Source organism: Eulemur rufifrons, chromosome 6 (assembly GCF_041146395.1).
Source record: "Eulemur rufifrons isolate Redbay chromosome 6, OSU_ERuf_1, whole genome shotgun sequence".
In the NCBI taxonomy this organism is placed as follows: Eukaryota; Metazoa; Chordata; class Mammalia; order Primates; family Lemuridae; genus Eulemur; species Eulemur rufifrons.
This window is the reverse complement of record NC_090988.1, coordinates 9,577,775-9,590,779: the sequence shown is the minus strand read 5'-3', so window position 1 is coordinate 9,590,779 and position 13,005 is coordinate 9,577,775. Positions and strand designations below refer to the sequence as shown.

The 13,005-nt window shown below is 46.1% G+C and overlaps 1 protein-coding gene across 24 annotated transcripts in view; it reads left to right on the top strand.

Annotated features, from left to right (window-relative positions):
• The window catches only part of APLP2 (amyloid beta precursor like protein 2), a 71,575-nt gene extending 62,878 nt beyond the window's left edge, over positions 1-8,697 (top strand). For 10 of the 24 annotated variants that reach the window (XM_069470734.1, XM_069470739.1, XM_069470732.1 and 7 more), the window contains 6 exons: positions 64-207; positions 1,728-1,763; positions 4,887-4,972; positions 5,679-5,753; positions 6,099-6,254; positions 7,243-8,697. In XM_069470734.1, coding sequence (XP_069326835.1) covers positions 64-207; positions 1,728-1,763; positions 4,887-4,972; positions 5,679-5,753; positions 6,099-6,254; positions 7,243-7,344 — 599 coding nt within the window. In that variant the 3' untranslated portion in view covers positions 7,345-8,697. The remainder of the gene's footprint in view (positions 1-63; positions 208-1,727; positions 1,764-4,886; positions 4,973-5,678; positions 5,754-6,098; positions 6,255-7,242) is intronic. The other 14 variants (XM_069470738.1, XM_069470727.1, XM_069470741.1 and 11 more) reach the window with 4 other exon arrangements.
• The last annotated feature ends 4,308 nt before the right edge of the window (positions 8,698-13,005 follow it).

Sequence of the window (13,005 nt, the reverse complement as noted above, 5' to 3'; positions counted from 1 at the left end):
TGTCAGACTGGTGGTCCTGTGCCCAGATGCCAAGTCCTTCTAAAGCCTGCTGTCCGTCTGCAGATGAGCTCCTCCAGGAGCAGCGCGCAGACATGGACCAGTTCACCGCCTCCATCTCGGAGACCCCCGTGGACGTCCGCGTGAGCTCTGAGGAGAGTGAGGAGATCCCGCTGTTCCACCCCTTCCCGCCCGTACCTGAAAACGAAGGTGTGTATGAGTCACAGCACCGCTTCTGGGCAGCAGGGGGAAGGACAAAATGAGAAAACTACAGTCAGCGTTTTGAAACTTGGTTGAGTTGGGCAGGTTGTGTTCCTGTGAGAGTCAGAGGAAGGGAGACTGGATTCATCGAGCACCTACTGTGTGCAGGCAGCAGCGTGCTGGGTCCTTTCAGCGTGAAGGTGGTTGGCCTCGGTATGACCATGAAGTTAGGAATATTTGTCCTGTTTCATAGACGGTTGGCTTCAAGCCCACTGTTCTTTCAGCTTGTGTGATGTGATGCCTCACGTGCGGGGGGCACTTTGCAGTGTCAGTGGCACCTTCGTGCTCTGTTATGCCGTTACCATCGTAACGAACAGTGGGAGGGGGCAGTGGACAAGCTAAGGGGAGGGGCTGGCTCAGGGTCACATCTCTGACGTAAGAAGCTGTGTCCTTTGACTCCCAGGCAGGCACTCTTTCCTCTGTTCCCTTGCTGGTTCTCGACGTCTGAAAGTATCTCTAAAAGCTGTGAGCCTGCTCCAGAAATAAGTTGCTAAGACCGGTGCCCTGAGACCAGTATGTGTAATGAGATTCTGTTTGCTGCTCTTGCTGCTGATGGTGGCAATGATGAAAACGGCCCACAGCTATGGAGTCCTCGTTACGTGACAGCTTTAGCTAAGCATTTTTACATGGACTCTCTCACTCAGTCCTCAGAATAACCCTCTAAAGTAGGTACCTGAGTGTCCCCATTTGGGGATTCTGAGGATTAAAGAGGTCAAGTAACTTGCCCAAGGTTGTGGAGAGTCAGGATTTTACCCCGAGCTGGTTTGGTGGCACAGTGAGTGTGTTACAGTCACCTGGCTCTGGCTGGACACAGAGGCCTGAGGAAGGCGCCAAACTGGAGGCGGGGGGTGGGGTGGGTTTGCGTCCACCTGAGCCCCGGGCCTTCGCAGAAATGCTTCTAAACCAGTCACCTTGGAAGTGTAGGCTCAGCACAGTGGAGCCTCCAGTGAGAAAACAGGATCTGAGGAGGTAGCGCATCAAGAAGGAGGCAGAGCTCCATTCCTCACACCTGCTCTTACTGCAGCTCCCAGACCTCCGTGGGCTGCAGCGTGGCTGTGCTTAGACGCTTGCGTGCTTGCTTGGGGTCCGGGCATCTCGGACGTGGGTGAGCTAGGACCTCATCTCCCCGTCAGCAAATCACAATCAATACTGATTTCAATTTTTGCTGTTTTCTAAGAAAAATGATTTTGTGGGCTAAGCTAAATAATTTGGGAATCTCCCAAAATTTCCCTTAAAAGGCCCAAAACAGACCTACTACTTTTGTCTTTCTTATCAGTGTTAGCCTCCAGAGATTTGGATCTTACTGCTGGTTTGTTGATGGGATATTTCAGGCATGTTTTTAAGGAAAAATACTTTTTATTCAAATTATAGAGAAATTCTAAGATAGGAATTCTGAAAGAAGCCATTTTCTTTCTTAATCTCCTTTTGTGCTATTTTATTTTGTTTTTTATTGTTTTCCTTTCTGCTAGACACTCAGCCGGAGTTGTACCACCCAATGAAAAAAGGTTAGTTTGTCAAAGATGTTCCCTTTAAGACCTTCATCCCTTTTCACTCCCCAGTGTGTCAGAAGTTTCATTTTCTGTTTCATACCATCACCTGATTTTTTCCCACCTCATTGCTTCCAACATGGCTGTGAGTGGAGCCAGAGGAGCCTCCGTGTTACTAACAAGCTGGCCTGACTTCCCAGCACTGAGCGTCAGTGGTGTTGGTCCCTGTGTGGCCATCCTCAGCTCTCCTGGGATGTCCAGAGAATGTACAGTAACCAAAATAGATGCTTTCGTAAATCTTTTTCATCTGGATAGTTTTTTGTTTTTTTGTTTTTTTGATACAGGATCTTGCTCTGTCGCTGAGGCTGGAGTTCACTGCAGCCTTGAACTCCAGGGCTCAAGCAATCCTCCTGCCTCAGCTTCCTGAGTAGCTGGGACTACAGGCGTGTGCCATCATGCCTGGCTAATTTTTTTATTTTTTGTAGAGATGAGGTCTTGAACTCTGGGCCTCAAGGGATCCTCCCATCTCGGCCTCCCAAAGTGCTGGGATTACAGGTGTGAGCCGCCACACCCAGCCTTAATCTGGATAGATTTTTTTAAAGTACACCCAGTTTACACAGGTTGGTTGTGAATTGCTAGTATATATATATAAAAAAAAAATGCTTAATTTACAGTCAGGTGGAGAGTCTTGTCCTTTTATCTCTTCTTTTCTCTGCTGTTCCCACTTCCATCTTTTCTTTTTAGCTATCCTTGCCCTTTGTCTGTGCCAGTTGTCTCATGTCCCCTGAGTTGTAGCGTTCCTCAGAACATTAGCAACTGGTGGATGAAGCAGGTGGAGACAAGTGAACTCTTGCTGTACTGAGTGTCCAGTTTTCAAAACAGTTAACATTACGTAAAGTCCTGCACGGAATGCTTTGCATACTTGATCTCTTTTAACCCACTGAATGAACATCCCTGTAGGGTAGGAGATTTAGCTCTATTTTATAGATGAGGCAATTGAAGAAGTCTCTGAGATTACATGGTTTACTCTGAGTCATGACTTTAAGCAGTGGAGGAACCAGGATTTGACCCTAGTTTGCTGTCCTCAAAGCCCAGGTGATTTCTATTACCTAAATGGCCGGTGTCAGCTGCTGAGTCCCTCAGGTGATTGCACAGTGCAATCTCAGGTATTATTGCGAACAAATAGTTCAAACACTCCAGTTCTTAATGTATTATATGAGCCCACTCTTTTGGCTTTGGCAGACCTTTATGGATGGAGCAAAGCAGTGTTTCCTGGCTAAAAATTTGGTATTCTGGTTTATGTCACAGGTTGTTCTCAGAACATAAAAGTGTGATTTGAATTTTCTGAAAATCACTTATGTATACTTTATTTTGTTTTATTTAGATGTGTCTCTTCTCGGAGATCACTGTGCCAACATTTTTTGCAACATCACAACTTAGATATCTATAGAGATGAATTTTCTAGAAGTTTAACTGGCTTTTACCTTTGTATTTAAACTGTTAGGGGTTGGGACAATTTAACCATTAACTTTTGGTCTCTTGAAGTCACTTATTTATATATTTTATAAAACCAAAGTGGGTTATGGTCAGTGTTTAACACATGCATTTTACCACCAAAAAAGTATTTGAACACTCTAGACTGGCAATAGGACTTTAGATTAATTGGCTCAGTGCCACACTATATTTCAAATATAACCTTTAAAATTCTGAACAAGAGAGAGAAAGAGATGGAAGGAGCTCAGAATTAGGATATATTGGACTTGATCGTAAGCATCCTTGCTAAGGCAACACCCTCCCAGATTCCTCTTTCTCAAGTAGTTGGAGTGCAGTATTGCTGTTTCATTGGCATTTTGAGACTACAAAAGCCAGCTCTGATTTAACTAGAATCAAGTTGTACAGTTCTTCTTTAAAGTGGAAACTTTAGAAAAGATTGTATCATTTTTACTGCATTATAATGAGTTAATGCATTAGCTAGTCTGCAAGTTCAGCAGCTACCGTAGCTATTACCAATTGCTGTGTGTTCAGAACAAGTCTGGTTGTGAGCTGGAAGCTTTGCTGTAGCTGGGCCTTGTCACTGTCTGCCTTTGACAAGCCCAGAGACAGCAGGGCTGTGTGTGTCTTCATGTTGGAATCTTGCTTGCAGGTAGTTAGTTACCTTAGTATGCTGAATGTGCTGTCAGTTTGGTCCATTTATATTTATAAAGGTTGAAATCTAGACATTTATACAGAACTTTATCTGTTATTATTAATAAACTCTTATAGCCAGAAATCACATGCTTTGGAGCTAAAAATAGAGGACTGCTTCTCACTTCTCCCCTCCCTGGTCTGTACTGGGTCCAGTCACACTGCATATTTGGACACTATCATTTGGAGCACCACACACGAGCGATGCTGTCTTGGGCAGCGTCTGACCTTGGCAAGAGGAGAGTTGCTATTCTTGCTCCGTTTAGAGAGAGGTGCCTTCCACCCTGGTGTCAGACTTCTCCCTGTTGACAGACCGCTTCCTTCCTGTTTGTTCTGTGATAGCCATTAGAATGTGACTGACTGTGACCTGGGCACAGAGAGGGATGCAGCCTGGTGAGAGACATGGAGGGAAATTGATAATTACCAACTCTGATTTTAAGTGCTGTAATCTATACACGTCTCCCAAGGGGAGCTGAAACTTGAAGGACAAATAGCAGGGGCTTATGTTGGGGAGGCAGGAAGAACTGCCTGTGAGCTAAACTATCCCGCTCGAGACAAACGTGCAAATTGCTGTGTGAGGACCCAGGTGCTGAAGGAGAGGGCGCAAGAATATCGCATGTAAGGCTGCTGCGTGTTGTCCATGCCAGAATGCCCTCGGACTCCGTGTCCGTATATCTCACGGTGAGCATTCTCTCTGAAGGCTTGCATTCCATTTTTCTGAGTTGGAGACAAGTAAGCGCTCCCTCCTCCATTATACCCATCGGTCCTCTGAAAACGCCTGTATCATTCATCCGTAGAGAGCACAGTGCATCCTCACACACATGTATACAGTCGCAGATCCAGGAGGGGCGGGGCGCTTGGCGAGGGGCTCCTGGCCCTCAGGGAGTTTGCTCTGCCGTGAGAGCAGCATGAGGTCCGCCGCCCTTGGAAACTCTGCTGTGATCTCTCTCCACGCAGGATCTGCAGTGGGAGAGCAGGACGGGGCACTGATTGGTGCTGAAGAGAAAGTGATTAACAGTAAGAATAAAGTGGATGAAAACATGGTGAGCCGGTTCTTTCTCCCTCCCAGCATGTTTTACTTTTGAGGCTCATTAGCGCGCGTGGCACAGTGTCAGGTGCATGTCCACACGTTCGTTTTCCACATGGTGGAAGGCTGGGGCCCCAACTGCTCCCACAGACTGGCTGTCCCGTTTAGCGTGTGGGTAGGAGAAGGAGTAAAGCAGTCTGCTTCAGCAGTAGCTCATCTCTTGCTGTACAAGAGGAAAATATATTTGCAACATATTAGAGGCCATTTTCAAGTGAGTAGAGTTTTAATGGCTTGAAAATGGAATAGAGTTGGGTTTGGTTCTTATACTGTTTTAGGTTTTTACTCCCTTTTATTATTCTACCATTTTCTATCATTTATATTTCTGGATTATTCTCACCTGAGTTTGATATTTAAATATAGCTTCCTGGTAATCTGTCCTGAAGCACTTCTCTACAACAGTTACTTAAAGGAAAATGCAGGTGAAAACCCTTATAGGACCAACTGCTATAACATATTTTCCATCTACACTCGCCCCTTCGTTAGGGGTTTGGTGAGTGAGTGGATCCGGGCATCTGTGACACAACCGACTGGTTAGTGGGGGTCCCACGCTGTGTGCTTCCCCCCACCAAATCGTAAATGCAGGAGCAAAGCAGCAGTGATGTTTACACTAAATTTCCCCCTCACCCAGTTGCTAGTTGCCGACATTCTCATGGCTGTTTCAGGTCATCGACGAGACTCTGGACGTTAAGGAAATGATTTTCAATGCCGAGAGAGTCGGAGGCCTTGAGGAGGAGCCGGTATGTGTTTGGCTGCAGAACCTAATGCCAGGTTTCCTGTCAATCTTAGCTATTTCTCCTTTGGGACCCTCTCGATTCAAGTAGCAAGTGGGAGAGATGCCTGGTGTGTTAAGTGCACGAGGGTCCCTCGTCCGCGTTTTCCCAGACTCTTGGATAAGAGAGCTAAAATTAAAATCTCCATGGAGGTTGGGAAAAGTGGGCGTTCTCCCCATAGGGATGGTTACCTGCACAGCAGGAGCTTGGTGCCACCTTGGACTTGAAAGGAGCTTGGCCCTTGGTGAGTTACTGGCCTCACAGCTGCCAGATGCTCACTGGCCTTTGTTCCACATCTGCTTTGTCACTCAGGAATCCGTGGGACCCCTGCGGGAGGACTTCAGTCTGAGCAGCAGTGCCCTCATCGGCCTGCTGGTCATTGCAGTGGCCATCGCCACGGTCATAGTCATCAGCCTGGTGCTACTGAGGAAGAGGCAGTATGGCACCATCAGCCACGGGATCGTGGAGGTGAGGGGCTGGCTGGGGGTCTGCTCTGCACCCTGGGCCTGGGGTGGAGTTGAGGGGCAAGAACTTTGAGGAATTCGAACGTCTTAACTCCTCGAGTACTGAACACGCTGCAGTCAGTTAAATGATTTACTGGATTCCTAGGTCACGTTTTGGAAGTCAGCAATGAATAAATTGCTCTGGTCTTGTTACAAGAGCTGTCGCCAACTTTCAACATTAATTTGGAACTAGACTATGAATGTCAGAAAGTCGTGAGAGCATCTTATGCTGTAGAAGGTGAAAACTATTTGTTCAGATTGTGTCCTTCATGTTTCCTTTCCAGATATTTAAGAATGAAGGACTGGTCCTAGTCCTCTCTTTTAATGGGGAAAAGAAAAACAAAACAAAAAATCAATAGGAAATTTAGAAAGAGCCAAAGCATCCTGTTTCTGTTCTGTCTTCTGCTGATTTGTAATTGAACTTCTTGCCACGGTGGTGGGAATGTCCAGAGTCTCTTGATTACCGAATATAAATGCAATAAGGAATATAATGTGCTCGAGAAAATTAGTTCAAATGCAGGTCTTGGTTATTTGGTTTTATCTCCCACTGGAAACCAGCCGAGCTGTAGAATTTCAAAGCTGGAAAAGACCAGAGATCACGTCCCACTCCTCATTTCATAGCTGAGTGTTAAGTGGCTTGCCTCGGTCGTCCCAGAGAGTAAGTAGCAGGAGTGAGACTGACTCGTCACTGTGGTGCTAAGAAATCCAGTTGACTGTCTTCCGCGAGGACTAAGCTTTCGGGGCTCTGGGTTCAGAGGCACCATTTCTTTGACCTCCTTTTCTTTCTCCTCTGGGTCCTCACCACCAGCTCTTACTGGGCCTGTCCAGTGGCAGCAGCATGCTGGCTGCTTCTGGTCCCCAGGGGATTGTGCAGCAAACAACTTCAGTCTCCCGGCACCCTGTGCAGGTCTCTTCCCAGGCACTGCAGTGACCTTTGATCTTTGTTTTTCCAGGTTGACCCCATGCTCACTCCAGAAGAGCGTCACCTGAATAAGATGCAGAACCATGGTTATGAAAACCCGACCTACAAGTACCTGGAGCAGATGCAGATATAAGTGACAGGAAGTGTGTGGCACTCCTGCTTGGAGTGGGGTGGTGCAGGTCGGCCAGAAGAGGTCTGGCGATTTGAATTGACTATTGACCAGCAGCTGCCGCCAGAGGGCTTCATCTAGCACCCTGACCTCCTGGATCGTTAAGACTATAAAGTACTACTGTAGAATTGCAATTTCCATTCTTTTAAATGGGTGAAAAATGTTAATATAACGATATATGAAATATAAACCTTAAATGAGAAAAATGATCTATTGCAGATATTTGACTGATGTAGTTTTCTTTTTTAAATTAATCAGAAATCCCACTTCTATTGTATTGTCTCACACATGCTCTCTGTATAAATGGAAAATATTGATTTTCAGTGATAGGCTGTATATGCAGGCTGTGTGTTCCAGTTACATTGTATAAGTCAGCTCTTTAGGCTCATTCACTGCCCTGGCTTTTATTGAAAACAAGAAGGCAGTATCCCCTTTTTAAATGAGCTTTCAGGAAGTTGCCGAGCAGCTAGGTGGACGAGGGAACTGTAGCCGACCACTGAAGCACATGCTTGCAAGCCCTCAAAACGATTTGAAAGGACCAGTTCCTTGGAAGTCCAGTTTCCACTGCTGGGTACCTTGGTGTCCCCATACAATTGCTGTCACCAAGGAGGTTAAAGGCATTTTCATTCCAGCGTCTTTAGCGAGCCTGACGTATGCAGGTGAGGGTGTCCACTGCTGCTTTGCTTCTGAATCCAGTTCTTCCACAGAAATTAGCCTGTAGTTTGTATATGACGTTCTTCCACTTTCCGTCGTCTACTCACTGTAGCTCTTTACTGTTCACTTCCCCTTCCAAACGTGTCCAGATGTGTGGTCTCGTCCTCCACAGGCACTGACCCTCAGCCTCCCCTGTGCCCTCACTCCTGCCTCCTCCTGCCACCAGCCTCTTCGGCGTCCACTTGTAGAAGACCACAGTAAGGAGGCGGCTGATGGCCCAGGAGGGAACAGAGGTTTGTTTTTATGTGAAAGGAGAATGTTCCAGGTTGTACATGAAATTGATCTGTAGACACTGCGGAAAGCTTTGAAGATTTTTGTTTCTTTCACATGAGTCTTTGTAATGCTTGTACAGTCGGTGTTGATGCTCACAGCTTTTTTATTCCTTTTCTTTTTTAATCGGAAGGTTCTGGTAACCTGTGGTGTGTTGTTTTGTTTTGTTTTGTTTTTTTCTATTTTCCAGTAACCGTGGTTTTTTTCCTTCCCTTTGACCCTATTCATGTCTCTTCCCACTATGCACAGATTAAACTTCACCTACAAACTCCTTACTGTGATCTGTGGAGAATGTACAGAGTTTAAACACATCAATAAATACTTTAACTTCCACTGAGACTCCTGGCTTTATTGACCCTGGCATTGATCTGCGAGGATGTTCTGTCCCTCCTGCTTTGGGGACGATGGGGATCCCATGCATAACTCGAGCAAGTCCTGACACTTGGGCTCGAATTCCAGTTTTCACTGAAAAAGTAAGAGGGAAAGTCTGCCTGGAGCATTTGGCAAAATTTAATTTAGGCTACTGATATTTACTAATATGAGACTTTCCTTAATGATACTGAAGACAATGAGTAGAGGTTATGGTTGGATTTTCAGAGAAATGTTTGCAGGCTCCATTCCTTTAATAGCTTGCTACCAGGAGGCCATATCTTCTCACTGAAGGGGGTTTGGTTTGTTGACCTGACAACTACTTAGAGGGCTTTGTGCCTTGGGGGGTGGTTTTCACTATTGATTAAGTCTGTTTAATGTTCAGCTACAGGGATGAGGGTAAGTTCAGGGGTGCCCTCAGAGTCCCCGCCCTGGCTTAGTGTATTGCCAGCTTAAGTACATGGCAATACACTGTGGCATGGTTGCTGGGGTAATATCACACACCTGTGCATAGACGTACACGCTTGTGTACATCTTCCCAAGGATGCTGGCCTCGGGAGAGCACTTTATGAGCCTCCAGCCAGGAAGCGTGTTGGGGCGAGCCAGGTGAACAGGCTGGCTCTTCACAGCGATCGCACTCCAGCCTCTGCCTCCTGCGCTGGCCACTCAAGTTGCTGCCAGGCGAAGTCTTGAAGAAGAGGGAACTTTGTAAATTTTTTGAAACCAGTTTCTGCCAGAGTGCTCTGAAGAGCGTCATCACCAGACTGCAATATCAGCTGGGAAGTGTGGATCTCACGCTCATTATGATTTGAAAGCTAACAGACCAGCTTCCTTTATTTTAGTGCCTGCTAGCTGCTAGCTGCTCTCACACGGGGTCTGAGTCCTCCTAGCCTTTTGAGGTAGAGCATGAGAATTCTTCTCCTGGAGAAAGCTGAGGTTAAGGGATGGAGCAAACGTGCAGACCCAGCTCTGTGGGAGTCCTGCCATTCTGTCAGTTCTAGAAGACAGTGGCCTCTGGGGGTTGCCACAGAGCTGGCGCATGGCAACCAATACCCGTCCAACTGGTCGACTCTGGTCGACTCTCGGGACTTACCCATTACCAACACTCCTGTTGATGATGGGCCTAGGAGACGTTTGTGGCTGCAGTGATTTTATTTACATATTCATTACCCAAATAGGGTCGTTGCAGGGACAGCCACCTGGGGAATTACACACGGAAATGTACAGAGCAGGACTGCCCATGGGCCCCACCCTAGGCAGCTCCACTCTGCTCCCTGCTGCCACAGCCCCCTCATCAGGTACGGAGAGAAACTCATCTCCTGGTTTCTGCCTCGGTGACTCAGCTCTGACCTCTGGGGAATGTGGCCCTGCCCATCTTGCCGCCAGCCTCAGGTGCGAAGGTCCTGCCTGTCTGCTCTGAGTTGCAGATCAGAGCCCAGCAGCTGAGGTCGGAGGGAACCAGGCCCAGGTGTCCTGATGTGTCCTGATTTCAGTTGCTGTGACCATGGATTCTCTTATTTTAGGAGACGCAGGTTAGGATGTAATGCATCCCTAAGATTTGGAGAGGCCCTGAGGTCCACTCATAGGAACATACTGTCTCAGTTACTCGGGAAGTCATGGACACAGACAAAATGGGCAGAAGGAACTAGAAGGGACCTTATGGCTCCCGTGCTCATTTTGCAGAAACATGGCCACAGGGTCGCCCACTGTCACTCAGTGGCAGAGCCCAAGTCTGTCTGTGGCTATGTATGATGGGTTTTTTTTTTTTTTTTTTGAGACAAAGGAAAGGTAATGTGGTCCTTATTAAACAAGGAGACCTGTATCAACCAGTATCTTGCCATGTTACCTACTATGGAATAAGGGGGGAGTCTGCCTGTTCTGTCCTCTGTGGGCACTCACTTTTGGCAGGCTGTGACGATCACAGACTTGGTGCATTCCCACTGTGGAGCAGCCCAAATAGCCAGAGAAAGGGACGGGAGACATAGTTGATTTTTTTCCCCCCTAGAATCCTTGAAATGGATGGGGCATGACATCTTGAGGATTCTGCTGGAGTTGTATGGCCAAGATAACCCAGATCTGGTTGAACTTAAGATACCGAAGTTGATGTTCTTGATGAGAGCAGCGGCCTCCATCAGTAGAACGTTTTTAGTATCTGCCATATATGGTTTTTTTAAACTACATATGTAGTTATTTTAAAATTATATACATGTACTATCATACATAGAAACTTGGAAAGCCTAAAAAAGATGAAATAATTTGTCCAAATTTTATTTAATAAGAGTATGAAGCATTTTGGGTCCAGTAAAATATTGCTAGTTTTAGTGCAGTGATTGCTTTCATTCTCTCTCTCAAGTCCATAGTTGATTCACTTCTTAGTTTTTTACCTAATGTCCTTTTTTTTTTTGAGATGGGTGTTGCTTAATCTTTCCACCTCAGCCTCCTGAGTGGCTGAGACTACAGCGTGAGCCACTGTGCCTGGCTGGCATCCTTTGTCTATCCCAGGATAGATATGACAGTATGTTTAATTGTTCTATCTCCCTAGGCTCCTCTGGACAGTGACAGTTTCTCAGACTTTTTTTGTTTTAATAAACTTGACAGTTTTGAGGAGTACTAGTCAGGGTTTTTTTTGTTTGTTTGTTTGGTTTTTTTTTTGAGACAGAGTCTCACTGTTGCCTGGGCTAGAGTGCCGTGGCATCAGGCTCGCTCACAGCAACCTCAAATTCCTGGGCTCAAGCGATCCTCCTGCCTCAGCCTCCCGAGTAGCTGGGACTACAGCACGTCTGGCTAACGTTTTCTTTTTTTAGTAGAAATGGGGTCTCACGCTTGCTCAGGCTGGTCTCAAACTCCTGACCTCAAGCAATCCTCCTGCCTCAGCTTCCCGGAGTGCTAGGATTACAGGCGTGAGCCACCGCGCCCGGCCGTAGTCAGGTATTTTGTAGGATGTCCCACTACTGGGATTTGTCCAATGTTCTTCTCATGGTAACACATGGAGTTGTGTGTTATTGAGAGGAAAAGACGATGTGGCCTTCTTATCATATCATATCGAAGGTACATACTGTCAACGTGACTTACTGATGTTGACCTTGATCACCTGGCTGAGGTGGTGTTTGTCAGGTGTTTCTATTCCAAAGTTAATCTTTTCCCCTTCCTCCACATTGGCCTCTTTGGAAGGATGTCACTATGTGCAGCCCACACTTAAGGACTGGAGAGTTACGCTTTCCCATACCTTATTTTTTTTATTTACTTTTTTTGTTAAAATAAACTTTTTTTTTTTTAATCAGAGACGGGGTTCCGCTGTGTTGCCCAGGCTGGAGTGCAGTGGCTATTCACAGGCATGATCAGAGCACACTGCAGCCTTGAACTCCTGGCCTAAACCATCCTCCCGCCTTAGCCTCCCAAGGAGCTAGAACTACAGGCACGCACCACTGTGCCCATCTCATATCTTATTATTTTTTTAAATTCTGTTTTAACACTTTGAAACAGAGCAATTAGAAAGTCTGGTTCAAAGGTCACTTTGTTGCAATACTATATTTAGTGGCTATGAAAACAGAGTTCTTGATTGTGGTGATGGTTTCATAGGTGTGTATGAGTATCAGAACTTATCAGATTGAACACGTTTAATATGTGCAGGCAGCTATACCTCAATAAAGTTGTTTTAAAAAAAATCTGGAAGGGACACCTCACAAAAGCAGGCTGGAAGGAGAGAAGAGCGTCGTTCATTGGCTGTGCCTATTACAGCACAATACTGAATTTTCAGTGCTGTCTCCCAACTCCATTTCCCGGTGTACAAATAGGTCTTTTAGGTGCGACGTCACTTTTGACAGCATAACTACCCGGTAATGGAACCTTTCCAGACACCTGTTTCTTTAGAAAAAGTCAGCAAATTGGAATAGGTGTCTTTTAGTTTAAAAAGCAAACAAAAACCATGTAACATCTTTAAATTCAACAACTCTTCAAATACTTTGTCACAAGATGAATCTCGTGTGGCATGAAGTGTTTTCTTAGTCATTTCCAAACTTATTTAAAAAATATAGCAGAGTTTCTACCATATTTTTTTTTTTTAGAGAGATGGGGTCTCACTCGCTGCCCAGGCTGGAGCGCAGTGGCCCAGGTCATAGGTCACTGCAACCTCGAACTCCTGGGCTCAAGTTATCCTCCCTCCTCAGCCTCCTGAGTAGCTGGAACTACAGGCGAGTGCCACCGTGCCCAGCTAATTTTTCTATTTTTCATAGAGATGGGATCTCAGTATGTTGCTCAAGCTGGTCTCAAACT